At 38.3% G+C, this 23,940-nt stretch overlaps 1 protein-coding gene across 1 annotated transcript in view; it reads right to left on the bottom strand.

The window, feature by feature from the left end:
• The window catches only part of PRMT8 (protein arginine methyltransferase 8), a 69,656-nt gene that overhangs the window by 22,460 nt on the left and 23,256 nt on the right, over nucleotides 1-23,940 (bottom strand). The window contains exons 2-4 of the mRNA XM_085298795.1: nucleotides 13,044-13,229; nucleotides 6,830-6,985; nucleotides 2,284-2,347 (exon numbers count right to left, since the gene is read on the bottom strand). Coding sequence (XP_085154921.1) covers nucleotides 2,284-2,347; nucleotides 6,830-6,985; nucleotides 13,044-13,229 — 406 coding nt within the window. The remainder of the gene's footprint in view (nucleotides 1-2,283; nucleotides 2,348-6,829; nucleotides 6,986-13,043; nucleotides 13,230-23,940) is intronic.

Raw genomic sequence — 23,940 nt, 5'->3', positions numbered from 1 at the left:
CCTGATTGGAAGAGTACAGAGTTCCCTCCTTCTTTTCCGTTTTAAACTTCTGCTACTACATTTAGTAGTTCAGTAGTTCATCTATTGTCATACCTGTAGTTAAAAGCCCCAGTCAAGCTCTCTTTAGTGCACCTAAGAACATTCATTGTCTCTATTCTTTCAGAGAGAATTTTAGTGATGCTTAGCTACCAGTGTGACACCACTGCAGACTTCAAAGCCCTCTGTTTATATCTAGAACAGTCATAGCATGAGCAGCAGCAGTACGAGTTCCTCCCACCGCCCTTCACTTTGATGAAACACCTTCATAAGGCACCATGTGGGAGCAGATTGGCTGTACTTAGCTGTATTGCATCTGTTCTGAAAACACTGGCGTGTTTGTTCAGTCCCTTTTGTTGGCTCTGCAGTTCTCTAAACAATTAGGGGAGAAAAAGTAAAATTTTCATAAGCAGCAAGATCCTTGGGTTTAGCACCAGGTCTCATTAAAATAAATGTGATTGTGGATCAGTGCAAAGTGTGAAAGTGTAAATGTTAGCTCAGTGGGGTAATTTGATTATACAGGAAACCAAACTGCAGTTCCACAGACTGCTGAGCCTGTGTTAATGAGTCACTCTTGCCAAGGGGGCGGAATCTCTGCTTCTTCCCCCCTCCACCACTTTTTCCAAGAACTTCATCCTGCTATTTACCTTGTACTGCCTCTGGAGCTCACTGGATTCTTCCTGGAGCTAATTTAACTCACTAAATGTATTAATCACACATGAAATGTACTGTTGCCACAGGATACTTCAGCTGCTCCTAAAATTGAGAGAATGATCCTTCAATAACCCTCACTCACTAACAAAAACAAAAATCAACAGTTTTGTTTTGCTTGAGAGCACAATGTTTGGTATAAAATCAAGAACATTTTCAGCTGCTCATTCTTCAGGGAATTGTCACTCTGGACTTCTAAATCAGCTATTAATCCTAACAATGGTTCCTGCAGCTGTAACAATTCCTGAACCAGGTTGGAGTGTGCTAGAAATACAAACTAATATGAATGTCTTTCCAGTATGTTGTCTGTGCAGCTATTTCACCAGGGTTATACCGGGAACCTACTTGCTCTGCACTAAGAATGCACACTAATCAAGCTGAAGTTGACATTTCTTTAATGCCTTCTTCTTTTTGTGGTAATAAAGTATTTTCGAGTTCTTTGCTTCCTTGTTTTTCTGAACCAGAATTTACATACACTGACTGGCCACTTACGTGTCACTGTTATGTTCGTTCTGTTTCTTTCACACCATTTGAATACTTGCTGCATGAGAAATCCTCCCCCCCCTCAGGAAGCTACTTGTTAGTCAGAAGCTTTAAGTGACAACAGTGAAAATTAGGGCAGATCTAAAACAGAACAGAAATCCAGTTCTGCACATGTGCTAACACTGCATCAGTGCAGACATAGTGGAGCAGCACAGGATGTAGCCTAGCCAGCTAGGATCTGCCTCGCTTTGCAGCAAAGATAAGCTCTTTATAAAGAGCACCTTGAAACTGGAACGAGCTCACAGCCTCAATTGAAAAAGCCTGATTTCTTCAGGATTTTATAAAAATATCTTACGTGCTGCAGTTGAGGGGAGAACTGAAGAGATGAAATAGAGCTAGTTGGAGATTTTTTTGTTAACAGCTTTCAGGAGGCTTTAATATATATATATTTTAATTGAAATGTTTCCAAAACCCTTGAAATTTCAACAGTTTTCCTTTCAATAAAAAAAAGTGTTTCRGTGACACTATCATTTTAGGAATTGAGAGTTTTGATATATGTGTGTGCGTGTATTTCAATATGCTTTTTTCTAGTTTTCTAGTTTTTTAGAAGTTGTAATCATAAGAAACTCCCAGTTAGTGATAAACGTTTATGGACTTGGAATACTTTTTGTTCAGAACCCCATTTCAGGTTGAATTTAAGAGTACATGTGTGTATGTGTGTGTATTGATTCTGTTTAAGAGACGAGGTGGAAAAGAAATGGCAATTCTGATGCCTGTTCAGCTCTAATATGCTATCTGCTTTGCTGTATCAAATAAGCAGCTGATAAGTTCCATTTACTTCTGTTGCCTGTAAGCTTAGAAGTAAAAGTAACTTCTTCTGTGAGCAACTATTGGGTATCTAGAATGAGGTATTGTTTTAGTTCTGTATTTACATAAATAAATAAATACAAACCCACCATTTACATGTAAATTACACAACATAAATTAACTAGAGAAAGCAAAAAACAGTTAGCATCCCTTTCTCCTGAAAAAATATACTTATGCATGTCTTACTGTTGTCCAAGTGGTTGGCCTTGATGATTTTTTCTGAGTAATCAGATATGCTTGAGCATTCAATCTAGGAAGAAAAACAGGAGGAATAGTAGTTGTGTGTTACAGACATCAAATATCTGAATAGAAACAATTTCTATTAAATRCAGCAAAGATTGTAAGGAATCTGTAATCACTGATAGCAGAGTACATCAAACCTTTCTGAACATTATTATGATATTTAAACTGAAGCCTGTTTATGAGCTAAACAGTCTCATATAGAAAGGGTTGTTATTAAAACTGTTCAAAAGTGGAAAGAAGAGGTCCTAATTACATACAAAATGACATATTTTATCAACTATATTAATTTATTCCTGCTTACCTCAGAATACTGTTCCCCTCCCCACCAAATCTGCTGAAGGGAATCGATTAGCATGATGCTACATTGTTTCATCTACTTTAAAACAAAATACATCCCAACTCTGTGAATTATACTAAATTTCAAATCATGCCAATTCTAGTCTGTTTCAAAAAACAATTGTTTTTCTTCATGAGATTCTATCATTTTTGGCCATGTATGTTATCGAAAAAGAGTTAAGAAATTTTTAACATAAAAAATTACTGAAGTTATTGTATTTCCAAAAACATCCAGATCTGTGTCTGTCTTTTCCAATGACAAAGATTGTATCACTTGCCATGCTTCATTCAAAGATTCAGAATCTAATTTGGCTGTCACATTGGTTCTATAAACATTTCATGCTATTGGATCTCTTTTTTCTTTTGCAAGTATCTTTGTATTTAAACCTGGATCTTTAAATGAGAAGTGAATCAGGTCCACCAACCTCAGCAGAGTAATTACCAGTATTCCTGTGGTGGAAAGGTGTCTTAGTTTGTTTCTGTGTGGCCAGGAAACTGTGTGCTTTGAAGCACACATTCATTAGGTCCTSCAGTTCTTAAAATCAGAGGATTTCATTGAGCATGCTGTAGCTGCCTTCCGGAAACCCAAGCATGGGTAAAGATGGAGCTCAGCTGAATCTCGTCATAACATGGAGTCAAGACAAAGTCAGTTATACTCCTGGTCTCAGGAACTGAAAAGTGTTCCTGAGTCTCATGATATAGACATGCATATAGTTTATTGGAGGTATGAAACAGAGACAAGACCTTTGATATAATCATAGACATGCTTTGTATGTCTGAAGAACTTGAGCAGGAGCATATGTGGCTTCCTCTTAGTTTTCTCTCTCCTGCAGGAGTTGTACCTTTGCTTGTCCTTCTATCTCCCCACAAACATGAGGACAGTTGGAAGGTGGTTTCCAATGTAGAGTGGAGAATAGCATAAGCCTCAGCCCCTGCACTTCTGTTAAGAATGGAGACTGCCTTTAAGTCCTTCTTCTAGGACTCTGTGGGGATCAGGTGTAGGCAGACAACCAGAGTAAATTATGAAGAACAGTGTTTTGCAGATACAAGGGCATCTGCTTTGCCTAAGTTCTCCTCTGTGTTAACCTAGGAACTATACTTAAGTTCTCCAGTTCTACAGTAAGATATTCAAAGTTTTCCTACAACCCTTCAATTTGACTGTCTTTCATAACTATGAGCAGCTAACACTTRCTGGCAGCTCTCACAAGGTATTCAGTGCTCTCCAGTAGACTTGGTAAATTATTCAGGAGAATAGCCTTCTTAAGGTTAGAAACTCTGCAAGTTATTGATTATTCAACGGTACTGAGTATTCAACAGTTACCAAATCTGATGTTGGAATGCTGCTTTGCTGTCACATACAGACATTTAGCTAAGAAATAGGACTTTATGAAAATGAGAGAGCAACTTCAATCACTCTAAATGTTATATTCAGAATAAGGTTTCTTTAGGTAGGAAGGATCTTGAACTAAACCGTGTAGACCATCCCCCAGCGTTATAACAGGATTACGTTAACTAGCCATCTCTCCAGTCAGCTTTCTTCATTGTCTTATCTGTCTAAGAGTTATAATACTTGCAATATTTTACTTAATTTCTATATGAGGCAACTACAGGATCCACAGGCATCTTAAAATTCACAGTGTCAGAAAAGTGTATATAGGAAAGTTAACTCTAATGAGTTAGCGTGTCACAAGACTATAATGGAAAAATAACATTTTTACTGGCAAGAGCCCTGATTATGTTTGATTCAAATTTCTACTGTACTATGTTGGTTTTGTTTTCTGTCAGTACTTTACTCAGAAAGACTGACAGAAACATATGGGTTGAAATCAGTGTGTGCACATAGAAAACAACAAAAGAGGACAAAAAGAATTAATTTATTTTAACTTTTAAAAAGGATTCAATCTCATATGGCAGATAATCCTTTGTTTCTTACCCATGTTGATTAGTATGAATTTGGGGATTTTTGCTGTCTTTCTCTTCCTTATATTCCTGGATATTTCTATTTCTTGCATGACTGAATAGATTTAATCTRAATCATATATTTTCACTACATTTCTCCATCCTCTCTGGCTTACATTAATAGCTTTAATCTTTTACTGAGAAAAGAATTACAATGTCTTTTATATTTGCCCTTAACTTCGTTAAAACATGAGCTGTAGCCTAAGTGGTTTTTGCTTATGTTTTYGAAGGCCTTTTGACTTCTCTTAGAGAAATACTGCTTTCCCTGAGTTTCTCTGATTTTTGTGCCCTTTCAAAATCATGAGGGCAAAAGTTGTTGGTAATTATCTAATCAATTCCTAATTTACCTCTTCCAACTATGACATTAAACTGTCAATAACACTTAATATAACCCTTTTCTCCCTAATTCCCGTGTATTTAATTTATCCTCTAAGAGTCAGACTGTGCTTGCTGTTTTTTCTGGGACTTTTTCTGATACAGTCACCACCTATTGCATTCTCAGATTTCCTTTTCTGTTTGGCTGAGTCCTCATCACTTTCTTATCATCCAGTTCAACTACCATCTTCCATATATCTTCATATCATATGTCAGTTTAATTCCTGCTTACTTATACTGTCTTGTTTATCTGAAAGTAGCACAGAATTCGGATAGTTCTATTACAGAGAGTAACCTGAATTTTGTAGAACTAAATGCAATAGATGAGTTGAGGATCAAGGGATAAATTCTCAAGGATAGGATAAATTTTCATGGGATAGGATTTCAAGATTTTCAAGGGATTCAAGAGTTTTCACCCTGCCAGTGGTGCAGCACTGGAACAGCCTGAGATAGGATTTGGAATCTCCTGCCTTGAAGGTTTTCAGAAGTGAACTGGACGTGGCCCTGAACAARTTTTAGCTTTAACGTTAACTCTGCTTTGAGTAGGAGGTTGGATTAGAGACTTTCAGATGTATCCTCACCTATGATTTATACTTTTTGAAGACCTAGAGATGATTCTAGCAATTGGTTGAGTAGTAGCAAGAAATAATTTCCAAAAATGAGTGGGAAGGGATGAGGAAAACCATACAGGGTAGTGGGTGAAATTTGACCCTGGAGAATGAGGAAGAAAAGAATTAATTTCAGTGGCAACGTGGTCAGGAAATCATCACTGAGCATTTTTCAATTGTTCCCACATCATACTATTGAAATATAGCATCWAGATGGCACACCCCCTGCCTGTGCTGAATGTGCTGAATGGTCCATGGGTAAGCTGACTCTGATGTGGCACTGAGATTTATAAGTGTCTGAGGCAGGGCCCTAAGTATAAAGAAAGCCAAAGGAATAATAATAATAAAAAGTATCCCYCCCAAATGCTCCAAACAAACAAAAAAAATGCAGAAAAGTATTCGCTTTTATTTTTCTGAGTGAATTTTCTGCTAGTGACATCTGTGTCTTCAAATACATGGTGGTAGCCAACTGAGTTTTGGTGAACAACTTTGTTGATAAAAAGTACACAGAGGAATAAAATACTGTTCCCTTTGTTTGAGCTATGTTGGCTCTGCAGCACAAAAAGAAGTCAAAAGCAAAAAGAATTTGTGTTTGTTGTTTTAGAGCCACTACAAATAACTCTGAATACATTTCAGTGTATTTGTAGAAGCAAATCTTCAGAATAAGATGCTATTCCTCTATACTAAGTTCCCCACGGAGAACTGCGCTTTAAGGCTCATACAGCTCAATATATTTAAGGTAATAATTCCCTCTCCTCTCTTAAAAGTATTGCTCTGTCCAAGTTCTCTGAGTTGTAATGGACAAAGCATGTTAAAGAAATTTGTTTCCAGGACTTCAAAGTTTCAGACCTTAAGAAGAATTAAAAGCAGGCAAGATACCTCTCTGAAAATGAACGAGCCCTTTCTACATTTTTCTGCAGTCAAAATAAAATGCAAGTATGTCCTAAGATCACCAAAGATTATATACAAAAAAAGAAATTAATTCTTAATCTGGAAAAGACACTCTACTCCCAGTGATAGAAAACAACAGAACTCCAGTGGAGTCACTGTGACTTGAGCCATACAACAGTTTGGCTTCAGATCTAAGGAAGAATTTCAAATGAAGACAAGGAAACCAGGGTGAATCACCAAGCTAAAATCCATTTTACTTTTTTCCTTCTCAGGCAAAACACAACAAACAAAAACCAGAATATGAGGAAAAGTCTTCTTACCCCATATACCTTCTTGGCTCCCGCCTTTGCAGCAAACATGGAGAGGATTCCTGTGCCACTTCCAACATCCAGTACAATTTTATCTTTAAAAACATGTTTATTGTGATACATGGAGTTTCTATAGGTTAATGTGCGCACTTCATCCTTTAGCATTTCCTATGGTGAAAAAAAGCAGTGTGCTCATTCTCAATGCATTCACCATTGCTGCTGAATGCATTTTCCTGTTAAAATGATACATTCAAACATTATTAAAATCCCACCTGAAGAGTTATGCCAAGTATTTTGGGGTGCACACATCAAATCAGCTGTAAAATGCCAGGTGCTTAGAAGTGAAATCTTAAGAATAAGCGTGACTTCATTCATAAGATTTTATTTCTCTAAGTRTTAGTTCACTGTTACAAATGGTAACAAAAAAACAACCAAACAAACAAACCAAAAAAAGAATCTGACAGCACTGCTTTAAGCATGGACAGAAATCTCCTATAACATGCAAAACCTAGCATCTCAGCAAAGAGACGTTCTGAGCTTCCTCTTTCAACAGAAATAAATCACTTCCTTAAGCATTATAAAAAGGTGGTCTTGAAAACCTTGCCCAAAGTGATGCAGTAAGTCCACAGCAGAGCTTGGAAATAGCATGCTCTTTTTGGACTCCATTTTACTCTCCTATTCATTTGTTCCTATTACCAATTTCCAGAAGACATGTTAATGTGTAGATAGCTATCTCATTATTTTAAGCTGTCATTGTTAGGTGCTGATRTTTGTTTCATTGATTGCAGTGTATATACATTTCTTTCCTTTGACACCATGAATTACAGTAATCAATAAAACTATCAATAGCAAGTGCTGAGGTCAAGATGTGGGTGCCATTTTAAAGACAAATGTAGGTCATTCAATATACACTTTAACATTTTTTTTCAAAAATTCATCTAKCAGCTCTAAAGAGCTGAACCTTTGCTTATACTACTGCCATCACTTCATAGTTTAAGCAGGCAGGCAAATGGCTTTTTGAAGTTCAGGATAAAGGGAATCAGCCCACTGCCCAGCAGATGGAAGCACTAGTGCACCAAATTGTTACATGTATCATCTGCTTGTTTATTTGCAGGAGATAATACTTACAACTGTAGATGAATAAAGGGTGATTTTGTCATTATGAAACATGGTCTGGTGTCAGGCAAAGAAAGAGGCTGAGAAATAGTCCAAGGCCGTACATTGTCCTAAGTAGGAATGCTCCCTGGGAATGTTTTCTGGTACAATTTCAATTTCTCATGTTTCCATACGATTGTTACTTACATCATGACATTGCTTACTATTGCCAGATGGCACATTATTAGAGTCTGCTTTTACAAAGCTACAATATTCCCTGAATACATAATCTGTTATTGAATCAGAGAATTGCTGAGGTTAGAAGGGACCTCTGGAAATCATCTTGTTCACGCCCCTGCCCCTGCTCAAAGAAGGTTAAACTAGTGCAAGTTGCTCAAGACTTCATCCAGTCAGGTTTTGAATATCTAAGAATGGAGACTCTACCATCCACATCTGACAAATCTCWCAATAAAAAAGCTTTTTCTTATGTTAATATTTAAAAGGAATTTCTGGTATTTTAGTTTGTGCCCATTGCCTCTTGCTCTTTCATTGGATACCATAGAGAAGAATCTGGCTCTGTCTTCTTTACTTCCTCATTCATCAGGAATTTATAGACATTGATAAGATCCTCCCTGAACTGTCTTTTCTCAGGCTGAACAGTCCAGTCCTCTCAGAATCACCTCATACGAAAGATACTCCAAAACCTTAATCACTTTCTTGGGCCTTCATTGAACCTACTTCAGTATTTCTTCTACTGGGAGCCCAGAACTGGACAAAGCACTCCAGATGTGGTCTTGTCAGTGCTGAATTGCTTTCCTCAATCTACTGGCAATATTCTTCCTAAGGCAGCCCAGAATGCTGTTGGCCTTTTTTGCTGCAAGAGTATATTGCTGGCTCATGTTCAAATTATTGTCCACCAGGACCCCTATGACCTTTTACGTAAAACTAGCCAGTAGGTCCCCAGCATGTGCTGGTGAGTAAGCCTACACCTCCCTAGGTGCAGGACTTTTTTTCCCCTCTTATTGATCTTTGCAATATTCCTATCAGCCTTTTTCTCCAGTCTATTGAAGTCCCTCTGAATGGCAGCATAACCATCTTCTGTGCCATTCACTCCTCCCAGTTTTGTATCATCAACAAACTTGCTGATCATGCATTCTGTCCCATCATGAAGGTCATTAATGAAGATGTTAAACAGTATTGGCCATGCTACTGACCCCTGGGAGACACCTCTAGTGACTGGCCTCCAGCTGGACTTTGTGCCACTGATCACAACCCTTTAAGACAAGCAGTTCAGCTGGTTTTCAGTCCATTTCACTATCCATTTGCCTAGTTTGTATTTCACCAGCTTGTGTATCCCCAATGTTATGGGAGACAGCGTTGAAAGCCTTCCTGAAGTCAAGAGAAACAGCATCCACTACTCTCTTCTCATCCACGGAGTCATTTCTTTCACCATAGAAAGCTATCATGTTGGTCAGGTATGACCAAATCTATACTGAATACAACCAATCATCTTGCCCTTAATATGTTTGGGAATGATTTCCAGGAGGTTTTGCTCCATCACCTTCCCACGGTTTGAAGTGAAGTTGATTGGCCTGTAGTGCCCCTTACTGAAGACAGGAGTGATAACTGCTTTCTTCTAGTCCTCAGGAACCTCCCTCAGTCACYGTGACCTTTCAAAGATAATCAAGACTGGTCTTGAGATGACATTAGCTTGTTCCTTCAGCACTCATAGATGCATCTCATCAGATCCCATGGACTTGTGTACTTCCATTTTGTTAAATGTTACATAACTTGATCCTYCTCTACTGAGGGTAGGTCTTCCTTRCTCCAGACTTTGCCACTGCTTTTAGGCACATAAGATTCCTGAAGGTAAATYTTACTAATAAAGGTTGAAGTGAAGAAATAATTTTTCATGTCCTTTGCCACCAGATCCCCTGTTCCATTCAGTAGTGGGTCCTAATTTTCCTTTATCTTCTTTATGCTGCAGATGTACCTACAGAGGCTCTTTACATCCCCCTCCAGATTCATCTCCAGGCGCATTTTAACTTTCCTAATCACATCTCTGCATATGTCGACAATGTCTTCAAATCACTCGAGTCACCTGTCCCTGCTACCACCTCTTGTATGCATTTTTGTTTGTTGAAGTGTAATCAGGAGCACCTTGTTCATCCATGCATGCCTCTTGTCATCTCTGCTTGACTTTCTGCACATCAGGATAGACCATTCTTGAACTTAAGGAGGCGATCATTGGAAATCAACCATCTTTCTCGGACCTCTCTTCTCTCCAGCACTGTCTCTGATGGGAATTTTCCAAGCAGATCCCTGAACAGCTCTAAATCTGCTTTCATGAAGTCCAGGCTTTTTGCCTTGTTCCTTCCTCACAGGATCCTGCACTCCACCATGTCATGGCTGCTGCAGCCAAAGGTGTCCCTGACTTTCACATACCCAACTAGTTCTTCCTTGTTTGTAAGTACTGAGTCCAGCAGAGCACCTACCCAAGTTGGCTCCTCGCTCACCTGTGTCAGGAAGCTGTTGTCATTGCACTCCAGAAACTCCTGAATTGCTAATGGCCTGATACATTGCTCTTCCAGCAGATACTTCTTTGCCCTGCTTGGTAGGGTGGATTACACCTCTTCCTAGCAGTCATCAATTCTTGTCATTGACAGAAGCTGCACAACATATTGACCCACAGGCAATTTCCTCTTCTGAAGACCTTCTCTTTCCCTGTTAACGATTGAGGAAAAAAAAACACTTGGGACCCCTTACCCTTGACTGTTGCCCCCTGAGGCCTGTAGTTGTTGGATATGCTTCAGGTCTTCCCTTTGGCAGTATTACTCATGTCCATATGGAAGAGCAGCAGGGGATAATAGTCTGAGGGCTGGGCAAGTGTCAGCAGTATCTCTACAGCGTCTCAAATCCAAGCCCCTGGCAAGCAGAAAACCTCCCTAGACAGCAGAACAGGTCAACATATAAAGGCATCCGTGCCCCACAGGTGGTAGTCTCCCACTAACATCACTTCGCACTTCCTTCTGGTGCTCCTGCATGGCTTAGGCCCAACCAACAATGCTACTTCAGTGGACAACACTTCCAGCCCCTCATCTCCTATGAGTGCACTGAACCTATTCTGTAGGTGGAGCAGGAGTCTTCCTCCTGTTGCCAGAATTGATAAGCTTCCAGCCTTCACTATCATAGGAATCTCTATTTACCAACCCAATTAGCACAGACTCTGGTTACATCTCCTTCAATACATTTGGGAGTTCAGACTCTTGTACCTTCAGGGTCTTGGAGAAGGTCCATTCAGTCTCATTCTTGTCACCTCTGATACTTTAAAGTCTGTTGACCTACTCTTGCAATACCTTTACTTGGTGACAGTAGTGCATATCACAGCAGCTCACATCTCTTAGAGGCAAGGAGACTGTGTCCCTTTGCCCCAGCCTCAATGAAAGACTCCKAGCATTCCCTGCATCCTGAGACCTACAGAGCTTTATCATTGCACTGGGATCTGGAGCTGCCAAATCCTCTGATGTGCCAGGGTAGTTGCTACGGTTGGCACTGGGGACCATACCCTGTGGTCCATCACTACCGTCTCTRAGCACATTAACACTGCTCTCTGCAGAGGTTTTTGTGCCCTTCTGTTAACAACYATGTGAACTGATGCAAATCATGCTAGTTAGATCTGAGATATCCAAGGCTCCTATAGGAATTTGAATGTCTAACACTCGGGTGCTAGAATGAGAATTTAGATACTTATTCTTTAGATTGCCTTTAATATCTCATCTTCAGTGCCTAGGTATGAAACTAGCTATGTAACTTTGGGTATCTATATTTGCAAAGCGTTCTCATGATTTTCTTTCACATTTTTGTCATTTATTCCAGCTGTTAGAAGGAGGGAGACAGCGAATCTGAAGCAGTGAGACTTTGGATGTTAAAAGATAGTGGAGATGCTTAGGCTGGAGAGATCCAGTGACTCTTGATCAAACACAGTACTTTTCTCTTCAGCAGCACCACAAACTTACCTTAGGACCTGAGAGTTACACAAGATCCTGTTTAATTCATATATTGCTACTGCTGTGAAAGTTTCTGTAATTCTAATATAGCCCTCATAAAATGACCAGTTCTACTGTCCTTATTGCAGGCTGAAAAGTGTTTTCAGTATCTGTCTGTGGTCTCCTCCTCCCACTCAGCTGTTTACCTTCTTCCAGTCTTGGATTGAAACTCTGAGTGCTAGACCAGCAAGATACAAATGGCAGGTATAAACTTTCTGTTCATGTGTTCTGTTCAAGCCTCACACACAATAACTAGAGTAAAGAAATAGATATGTTGTGTGAATGAATGACTGATTTCACGTTGCTTACCTTTTTGTGGCGTGGACTCTAAGAACTCGTCCTGTTGGGTCATGTAAACATAYAATATTAGTGTCCTCTGTAGAGTTGGTCTGGTATCAACTTTTTGATTATTGAATGTGGTCTGCTGTATACTGTGAATTCTTTCCAGAAGTGATTTTTCTGGAGGCTATAGGCTTATATGTCCCCATTAATGCAGCCTGTTCATCCAAATAACATTACTTAGTTGCAACAGGGTGTGTATGACAGATTGAACTGGCTTTGGAACAACAATAGGCTGAGGAGGTTGGGATGGGACAGGGCAAGCCTAGGAGAACATGAAATACTGTCAAGAGCCAAAAGACTGCTTGACTTCCTCATGTCAGTTAAGCAGTTGTTCTGCTGGCATCTGTGCTCAAACATGCAAGACAGCAAAGGATCTATCTTAGCAATAAGGTAATTTCCATGTGTGATTGAGTTAGTTTGCAGCCTCATCAATGTGCTAAGGTGCATGTACTCAAATGAAAATTACTACTGTGCAGACAATTAAGGTAAGTTCTGTGGAGAACTAATATATATACATCTATGAAGATTTAAGTGAAACAGAGTTCTGAGTATGGGTACTCCGGAGAAGTGGGTGATATCTTTAACACTTAACCAGATTGACCATTGTGCCCCAGCACATACAGAAGAATGTAACTGCTGGCTAGTGAGAAGGGGATAAATAACTAATAAATCACCGAAAACGTTTTTTTTTTTATTTATTTCTATAATGATTAATGAGATAAAAATAAGTAAATAAATATTACCTCATGAATTCCAAAGTGAGCATAGGAATCAAAATAATAATCCCTGGATGTCATCTCTTCTGGATTGAGGAGTTTTGCCATCTTGCCCCGACCTGGGCAGCTTGGTTGCAATGGGGTGTGTATGACAGATTGAACTGGCTTTGGAACAACAATAGGCTGAGGAGGTTGGGGTGGGACAGGGCAAGCCTAGGAGAACATGAAATATTGTTAAGAGGTATCATTAAAACAGAACATTTCTGTCTATWCCTAGCCCTTGGGTGACGTATTATTGTAACTAGCTGTGAGATATTAACCCAGAGGACACCTGGATTATTATAAGTGGAACTTAGGGAAAATGTCTGCCTTCTCTTCCTGTTTTTTTAACTTATTTACCTTGTTTTAGAAAATTTCCTTTTTGGGCTTTTTGCTTGATGCCCTTCTGCAGCTGTTTATGGCAGTGCGAAGTAACTGCAAAATATTAGTATTGGCTGAAGTGGGTGATTCTAACCATGCATTGTCTAACATAACTGTTGACACAAAGCAGTTAAAAGCTGACTTTTCTCCTGTTGTGGCCTTTTCTGTCAAACTGCCACAGCTTTATGGATGGCAACCTGTAATAAATAGTTCCTCTAAAAGAAGAGCTGATAACCAAAGGATTTTGAATATAATGCTGCTGATATAAAGGACAGGGCTCTTAGTAGATTCTTAATAGTCAGATTGTGCAGAGTGTGATGTAGGTCTGAGAATGCTCACAAAGTCCCTCACATTATCTGATAATTTCTCAGCATGAGCAGAAAGTACTATGAGGAGCTATATGGGATATACTATCCCTTACTTTAGTTCCTTTTYATTGGAGATGTAGAATTCCTGTGTTATCAATACACTCCTCCCCCACTGCACTTCATTTTTCCTTGGTATTATGTCTCCAGCAACAAAACTTCAATAGAACTAGAACCTCCTTGACTTGGATTTGGCACTTATTGCCCGAAAGGCAGAAGACGGAATGTTTCATAAGCATTTAGCTTGAAAGAGACACAGAACATGGCAAGGCCCATGGTGTTTCTCCATCTTTTATTCTTAGCATGAAACAAAATGTTGAAAGCTGAGAAAGACTGAGTGAGACACTGCAGCTTCACGTGGGCATGAAGTCACCTGCCAACTATGGGTCAACAACTTCTTGTATTGAGAAAGCTGACTCTGCTTAAACTATGTCACACCTTTTCTACTTTTCTCTGGCTCCAGATTCAGCAGTTTCCCAGTGGGAACCAGATTTACTTCAGCCTCTCCTGGAYAGTTTAAAAAGGTTTGCATTATCTTCTGTAGTTTGCTACTGTGAGAAATCAACTCCTTGTACACTTTCAGAATAGCATCAATTAGCCTAGTTACTTTGATATAAAAAATCACTTTAACCTTTTCTTCCCTTACTCATTTGATGATTTAAATGTGTTATCATTTGATGATTTCCTTGGTCCATGAATGCTAGTTACATTCCTGTAACAAGTTTCATCCAAAAGGATTTATAGAGGTGTTTTAATTATAGGTCTTTCCTATTTCTTTTTTTTTTTTTGACTCTATGATCTTACCCAGTTCAGCTTCCAGCCAGAATACTTATTCCTAGTTGCTGTTTATATTTTTGTTCTGCTTGTTATCGTACCCTGCAGTCCTTTCTGCATCTGTCTACTAATTTAAACTGTGAGTGTTCAGAATTGCGTTTTAATTTAACACGAACTCTGTAAGGTCTTATGCTTTTCTCCTGAATCATATCCTTCAGTGTCCATATCATTTTACAAGAAAAAAACAAAACAAAACAAAACAAAACAAAACAAAACAAACAAAACATTCACCAAACTCTGTTCTGTTCCTCTCTTCAGTAACAGGATTTCTAGACAGAATACAGTACAACATAGGCAATGGCACAAAAGCTATCTATATTACTGGAGAGATGATCTGTCAGTTTTTGTAAATGAAACTAAAGGAGTGTTATCATCTCTATTGCTGTCAAACTGAAAACTCAGATGTGATTTTCTGTACAATAGATTCTGTATAATATATTTTCCATGAGAAAAGGAAATAGAATTGAAGGTGATTATTCTGACTGGGTCTCCRGCAGATCAGTTCCGTTCCCAGCTGAACGGAGTTTGCCTAAATAGGGTTGTGAGAACTGGATTTATTCTGACTAAAGATATAAAATWAAACTTAATTCATCAGTTCAGGCTAAGGAAGCCTAATTGATCTTTTCTGCTGTAAGGGAACTAACATTGTTATCTCATTGTTTGCAAGAGAGCCATATTTTTTCTTTAGAGGTTGAAGCAAGTTTTTGGCTGATTCTGCTACAGTCAAGGAGTGGCAAGATAACTTTTATTATGCCACTGAAGCAGTATTAGAACTTCAACTTACARTAATTTTCAGGTTTATCTGCAGTGCCTGGAGACTTACTGCTCTCAACAGTCCGTCTACCTCTCTGCCACAGGGTAGACACCTCATGTAGTGGAAAAAGTAGAAAACTGTCAGGTCTGCTTCTCACTTGTCTTTTGCAGCCCAGAATTCGGTAGTAAAATGTGTTGATGGTGATTGTGTGAAAATGTTAGGCTGGAACACCTTTAACTTCTGTACAGTCCATCTGCCACTGATGCTATTGGTCTCATATCCATGTTCCACAAAACCAGGAAWCCCAGAAAACTGGATGGTAAGTGATGATCTTCTCAACCAGCAGCACACTATGTCATGGAGACTTTAATCAGCTGCTTCAGCTCTGCTTTAGACTTTAGGAGTACAGCACATGCACTTCAAATTTAATTGATGCTATTTTTTTGCAGCATCTGCAATAATTTCTGTGTGTAGCACTTTAATGCTGAAAATGTAAGACAAAAGTAATCACAAAAGTAGTTTTGTGAGTGAGACTCAGGAAATTGCTCTATCATTCCAAGTTTTGCTACAGACACAGTGAACAATTTCAGTTGAGAGGAACTGCATGGCCTATGACAGCAAACATCATGAGAAAACACTTAAACATAATGGACTATTACAAAATAAAGAAATGTGATGAAAGCTATTGTATCAGGAATAATGAAGTCTTCAGGTCTGTGCTTGTTGAGCTAAAAATGACTAAGCTTTTAGAAACATGGTTTAGTTGCTTGAGGAGAAAATGTGCCTCCAGAGAAAAGCCATTAAGAAAAGACAGCTCCCTGAATTCCTTTCCATTCCTTTCCCTGAGAAGTATCCCTGATATGATTTACTAATTCAGTGTGTGTGTGTGTGTGTGTGTGTATATATATATATATAAAAATATATAAATTTTATATATATATATATATATATATATATATATATCCTACGTGTCAGAAATGATTAATCTTTTAAATAACTCCTGGAAAGGGAAAGTACCTGGGCTGGCAGTAAACCTCACATTAGTCAAGAGGATCTAACCAATTCTATCCAAATTAACCAAACTTTTTACAAATATGGGTTCYGGTCAGCTGCACACAACTCCAGAACACTGACCATTACTGATGTTGAAGTCTGAAAGAATGTAAACATCTACCTTGGAATATATTCATCAGTGTGCTAAAGAAGCATCCCTGCAGTTTTACATCCCTCTGTTCCTCCTGCAGATAGAATTGGAGGATCTGAAGGAGCTGAGAAACAACCTTTTTCCACCACTACTATGGGATTTAGACCTTGGTGTTGTGTGTCATTTCAACACTTAAGTTAGAAGGAAACTATGCAAATATTTTCCTCCTTTTAAAAATTAAATAAAGTTTATTTCTTCTTTCTTTGGAGGCAAGCAGGGTAGATTACACATGGGTGAGATATTCTCATAGGTCTACTTTTTAAAAACCTGTGAGTTCTTGCAAAGGGAACCCTCATTCACTTCTCATAATCTCAGATCTGAATATCTCAACATAGGTTTCTAAAACAGTTAGTGATCAAATAGTGATCTGATTTTCAGCTACGTGGAAGTGCCCATCTGCTAAAATGGAAATGGTTGAAATTCTTTCTTCTCTCTTGAAAAATGGACCTATTGATTTTAGGTACTTACACTGATATAGGTTTAGGAAGCTAACTGGATATACAGTTCCAATAATGCAAAAGAGAACTGAGTATTCAAAAATSACAAGCTATTTTGTAATTTGATGTTTTAGGTATATCCATATACCTACAGAGAAGCAAGATGGGTTTGGAACCTTTATTAAGAGGTTTGTGACAAAAACTGAAGTATGGAGAGTACAAATATGCTTAAATTTCAGTGTAAGTTTTGACATTTCAATGGAAACACAGGACTGGAGATTAAAATTAAATCCTAGTTGTTCAAGCCACAGTGATTTCTCTTTGTCAAATTCTTAGTTATTTATGATATTTTTATGGGTATTCAAGAGGTTAGTAATAACTTCTGCCTGGACATTATTACTAACATGTGCCTGGAAACTACTGTCATAAGAAACTCAGATTGCAGATGGTGTTATCGTTTAATTTGAATCAATTTCATCATTCACTTTTTTAAAAAACAAATTGCTTTATAGCATCTGAATGTTAAAAACAATTATTTCTTGGGTCAGATAGTTTTCCATGTCAAACTACTAGAATTGAGTATGCCTACTACTATTTTCATCAGTCTGAACTTAGTAATATGCACCTTTAGCATAGAAAAGATTACCATCTGATATGCAATCACCATAGCAGTTCCAACAATACAGCTTCTGCCTGCTGCGGGAGTAAGGACATAGCCAAATATGGGAGGTATTTTGCCAAACATGAGTTTACAACAGTTTCTTGGAAGTCATTACCCAGTGGCACAAGTTAAAACATCCCACAGTTCCTTTGACTCACATACTCTCAAAGTAAGGATTACCCTGGGTTTGTGGGGATGTATCTTGAATGATCATTGGGTTAAACATGGAATCTGGTCCATTATCTAAGCAAGGTAAAATTTAATCTACTTTCTGATGAAATTAAGCCGTCACAGTGTCTTGTCTGGGTCTCCCATTGATAACTTTTGAACATGTCCACACCAGTCTTATTTGAAGGAACAGTGGAAATTTCAAGCACATTTGTATTCCTACACATTTCTTGAAAGGCAGAAATTAAGTAGAAGGAGGCCCAATTTAATGATCCATTGAAAGTAAAGCACAGAGATTCCACTTGTTATTCTACTTACTAGCAGCTAATTGAGCCAACTAGTGTATGTTATATGTGCAATGTGTGGTCTCCAGACTAATCATACAGTGTGATCTAATGAAGATGGAGGAGGAAATCTAAGGGCTCAGAATTGAACTGGAAGGTGAGTGAATAAAGTGCATGCACATGCAGAAAACAAAGCTTCATTAGTTTTCCTGCCCATGGAATCCCCCCCCCTTTTATTTTTGCCAAGGATGTGAAATGTCCAAGGAGTGTAATGTGGAGAAAGTTCAAGGGATACCAAGAGAGAGAGACCAGGTGAGACAAACATTTGAATGTAGATGAATATAGACAGATATTACTGACTTACATATTACAGATATTAAAGACTTACACAGTAGGTAAATGTTTTCAAGAATTAAAGCCTTGAAAGATCAGTAAAGAGAATCCACCTTTCCTGGTGGATTTTCTTTTTCTTAGTGGAAACTTTGTGTTTGTGATATTTTTCAAAATCACCATAAAACACCCTGTTCCTCAGCAGCCAAATATTTGCTTCCTGCTTCATGAAAATTAGGCTCAGTCAGTTTATTTACAATTGCAAGTAACTATGAGTTCCATGCAACTTCAAATTTATCCACTATATATAAATGTTAAGATTTTCTCGGGAATCAAATATGCTCTGTGARATGTGACAGTGAACTGATTCTTAAAACTGCTTGTTTAGAAGCTACTACTTTTTCAGCCGTTTCAAAGCCGCATGTTCTGAACTTTCCAGATGGAGTGTCTGAAATGCACAACGTTAGATGAACCTATCATAGACAAACCTATCCACTTTTATTATCAGCAGTTAATTCATTGTYCATTACAGACAAGTAAGGTTCAGTGCACATTGCAATTGTTTCATGTTATCCTTAAGCTAATTGTGATGCTAAGAATATTGCGAAAACTCTGAGACATATTCTGAAATCCAAGGCTCCCTTGTGTGCTCCAGAATAAAGCCTCAGTCTAACAGAACAGTGACTGTGACATACAAGGATCTTATTTATACAGTAAGTGGTCAAATCCCAAACAGGACAAAGTAGAAGCAAACAAGTCTTCAGTACGATAAAAGCATGCTAGCATATTTAGGCTTAAGCAGAAATAACACCAGCTCGTGAGAAAGAATGCAAAGACCACAAAAGTATGCAAATAATGTGGAAATGAATCTCTACCAACAGCTATGCTGTCTCTCTCCAAATATATAACATTAATTTGTTACAGTGCAATGGTCTCATTACATGACTCAGGAATCTGAATTGCAGAGAATGAAATAGAGGTGAATTTTAAGTCATGAAAGAGAYCAGCTGTAGTGTTCTATGGCTGGATATTCTGAGGTTTTGTTTCCATTCTTCAGTTTGGTCAGAAATGGAAAGGGTGGATTCACTCATGCCCGCTCTGGTTATTTTGACACAAGCTTTGCACCTATAAGTAAATCCAGCAGGCTGAAAATACAAGCTAGACAATCAGTGCTATTGTGTTTAGAAGAGACATTCCAGAACTCTCACTCTTTTTCTGGTCAATACCATATATCAAGACAGATAGGATCAGAAAGATTTCTTATAGAACTCTTCTGGATATGATATCTTGCTGAGAAGCATGGGCTTTCTGGTTGTTGTAGGTTACAACATCCTTTCTCCTGTTCCAGAATCTGGACTGAACAGCTGACTCTGCTGTGTGGCTTATAGAACATAAATTGGCAGCATAGATTTTTCACAAGGCCAGAGGCTCTGGCAGGTTGTCTCTTCTGATCTTACATAGATTTACAGAYGACAACATTGCACTTTCTGACAAAAAAAGGTGAGAATTTAATTTCATCATTCTTCATTCCTGTGGGAGGAGCTGAAACGTAACAGTAAGGAAGAACAGAAATGTACCTTTATGAAAGGTCCTCAACCTATAAGATTTGACTAGGTGAACTTCTGAAATGGTCATGGAACTTAGAATTAAAAAAGGAGGTCAGTTGTGAGAGCAAAGAATGGTGTTACCAGTCATGTCTTACATACTTAGTTTTATGGCTATCAAAGTTTGAGGCACACTTAATATTTAAAATTGCTGTTAAATTTTAGGGAGCACTTACACTGACTGATTGATCACTATGAATAGTTTTCCTTCTCTTCCATTCAATTATCCAGAAAAAGAAAGTAGATATAAATCATGTTGCATGTTTTCCTGGAATGTGTTTTCCTCCAGAGGTTTTTAGGAGCCTTGACAGGACCAGAAATACCAGACTTTTGCAGCAATACATCCAAAGCTTACTAGAACAAAAGTGATCAAGACCTACAGATACAAGAAGGGGAAACAGCCTGGTGTTCTGAAAGGTCTGTCAGAGTCTAACTGTTGTCTGAGTATAGGAGAAGGTTTGAGGTATGTCTATTGCCTATCTGTTGAAAATCAAGAAAGAGAAAAAGATGATAGCACAATTTTCCTTTTGAATTAGGCTATAGCTTCTGGGAAATAAAGAGCTCTCCAAATTTTGAGCATCATTTTACTTCTCATTTGCATTTCAGGGAATTGCACAAGGTAAAGAAATATCTCTGCACTATTAAAATGCACCAGCTGTTCCAGCTGATTTTAAAATGTTGATCACAGTCTCAGGGAATCTAAAAATAAACCATACCAATTGCATTCCTGAGCATTCGTTGCAAAGTCACCTCTAAATCTAGTGTAGACAGTTGTTAATATAAAATGTGTATTACCTGCACTGATACAGACATTTTGATGTCCCATCTGGCCTGATTTGTGTAGACCTTTCAAGGGCAAGTATTTCTATACCAACAACAAGTAACAATCAGGTATGCCATGGTGTTTGGGGCCCAAACTCACACTGCCACCTCAGGCTCCAATAATCAGATTTGGTATGGCTGAGTGAGAAGATTGTGGAAGTGTAACACTGTTGAAACAGTGCAATCTTAAACTGCAAGAGTTATTCTTTCTCTTCCCCTCAGACTATGGAACCTCAGCTGTCCAGCTGGTGTCACTGCACTATTTCTGCAATGACAAGTTCAATTGCTGCAGGTAGTCAACTAGCACCAGCCTTGCCTTGTTTTTTGAGTCCTGAGACGGGATGGAAACACTTGGATTTATGTGTGACTGAGTGGAGTCTTCAAGTTCTGCCCATTCAGCACCAATTCTAGAGCACCTGGGCACTATGAGGTAATTTCCTGGAGTATGAGTAAATAATCAGTCAGTAAATAATCAAACAATTTTCTAAGTTACCTTTACTCCTACATTGTACAGACCTATTTGGACTAGCTGGGAGGAGGATCTAAGCTTCTCTTTGTTCTGCTTTTGTTGGCCCCTTCCTTTCTGTGTGCGTCAGAGAGAACTCATCAATGTCCCCTTAATACTTCCCTTCTACAATGTAATTCACAATGTAGACAGACTGCACTGGAGAATAAAAAGCCTGCCCTTTCACTTCTCTGCAGACACCAACTGCTAGGCCCTTTAAAATAAGCGTCCAYGGTTTGTCACCCTGGGAAGTTGATATAATGCCGCATAAATTCTGAAATACAGACTATTTATCATCTTAAGTTATAAAGTCGTGAATGGTGCRTAGAGATCTATAGTCAGAACATTAGAGCCCTGGTAACAGATGACAGTTAGTTGTATTTCCAGGATAACTAGGAAATTCAGGCTTTTCTGTAAGAAAWTTTTTTGTCAGGATAAGGTCATTTTCTGACTAATGAAACACTAACTTTGTTAGCATTTGTTTTCACTTTGCCATGAGCTAGGGAGGACATGCTGCAGTTATGTGGGAGCAGTGTGTAGAAATGTTAATGGGACTGGTGTTCTTTATTAATCTCCAAGTGAAGATAGATATTCAAATACCAAATTACTTTTAAACTCCTCACTTCCTAAGGCTCAGATGATTGTCGAAATGGCAGCAGAGGCTATAGGATCATCTACTGAAAATAGGAAAATGATACTCTGTGAAGAGGAAGAGATTGTTGCAGTTAATTGGATAAACAGTTACAAATCTATGAAACGAGAGATGTGTGAACATTTGTGTAGATCCTGCATTAAGACTTTCTTATTTTTTGCTATTATAGTTGCTGCTGCATTAATGCTTGTCTTGCTGAACAGAATCAGGGGTCTAGCATGCTATATGATGTGAAAAATGCATAGCAAATGTTATTTCTCATTCTGAGGAACTCCTCAAGACAGATACAAAGTATCTTTAAGTCACTTTGCATCACTCTGACAAGTGCAGGAATTTTGGCTGAGAAAAGAGTATAGGTGCGGGAGGGGTTACAGCACCCTGTTATCACTGCTCATAATCTGTCTCTTGTGGTGGAGGAGTAGCTGTACAACTAGCACTCTCTTCCCCAACCCATCACCATCATCATCATCATCATCATCATGTTTTGTGACCTAGGAATAAGAATCAAAAAACTGTAATAAACTATAAAAACTAGTTATTTTTAGGTCTTTATTAGGGAGTAAACCGAAATTAGCATGAAAAGGATAGTACTGCTAGTTTTAGAGGCTAATTATCAACAAAAATAACTAGAGTAGTCTAGTTGTGCAAATTATTTTCTTAGATTAGCGGAAAGGCAAGTCAAATTTAATGGAAGCCTTTCATTCACTGCAAATAGAAGGCTTACCTAACCAAACTCTTAAGAAGACTCACTTGAAATAAGGAAACAGCTTACAGCTGGTTTAGAATAAAATGATAGGTAATATCAATTAATTAGTATAATTATTTTATGAAATAAACTCCAGGCCTAATTCAAGCCTCTGTATGAGAAATACGAATAAGATTTCAGGCATTATTTAGCCAGTTACTTAAAGGGGTGCTGGAAAGATAATAGTTAATATGCATTGACTTCGGCTGGACTTAAACACTTTGCTGGTTTATAGTTGCGGTAGATAACTCAAGTAGGTGGTAGGCTGCAGAAGGAAAGATTGAATCCAATGTGTAGAGCATGTTTTGGTTCCTCTCTCCAGTATTTTCAATCCAAACAGCTGCCTTTTTGTTTTATTTCTTCTTCTTTTTCTTCTTTTTTTTTTTTAAGTCTGAAATGATATTTACTGTTCATGAAAGGCAGAAGATTGGCAGCACTGAAGAATAAAGTCCTCAGTTTATCTTCATAACTGAGACATTTACCATTTTCTCTGCCAAGGTACCTCAGTCTTGTTGAATTTCCATGAGAATGAAGAGTGGAGAGCCCAGACCCATTGCTTGCACTGAGACTACAAAGACCATAAGGTCTTACTGACATCTTGTATTTTACTGAGGCATGCTCCACATGTAAGGTCCAAGATCTACAGCTGTTGTTCCATTCATCAGTCTTTACTCAGGCAAATAGGATCTTCCCTTGAATGGTATTACTTTATGAGAAAGGGAAAACCAGATAGGCAAGGAATGCAGTTTTAGTGATGCCATTATATTTGGGATAGGAACCTAGAGACTGGAGACTGGAAAAAATATATAACAAGATCTGGGTAACCCAACTGTAAAGCAAACAATCAGTCCTGCTGGACATCAACAGCACCTCTTGTTTGTGACAGGAAGCTACCACAAAATAAAATGCAAGTTCAAAACAATGCTTATTCATTTCTTTCTCTCCATGTGGACACAGGTGCTGAATCAAAAATGCCTCAACACGATTTARCTTTATCTACTTCCTTGTTTGATAAAAATAGCACTTCTAATGCAGCATAGGTGTCCACTCATGGAGCTATTCCACAATGGGTATTCCATGATCTTTTTCTAAGACAAAGTATTGTTCAGATTCTGCCAGGAAAATTAAATGGAGGAGAG

The sequence above is a fragment of the Rhea americana genome, unplaced genomic scaffold, assembly GCF_003343005.1.
Source record: "Rhea americana isolate MKP2758 unplaced genomic scaffold, rheAme1 scaffold_142, whole genome shotgun sequence".
Taxonomy (NCBI): domain Eukaryota; kingdom Metazoa; phylum Chordata; class Aves; order Rheiformes; family Rheidae; genus Rhea; species Rhea americana.
This window is presented reverse-complemented; position numbering and strand designations above follow the sequence as displayed.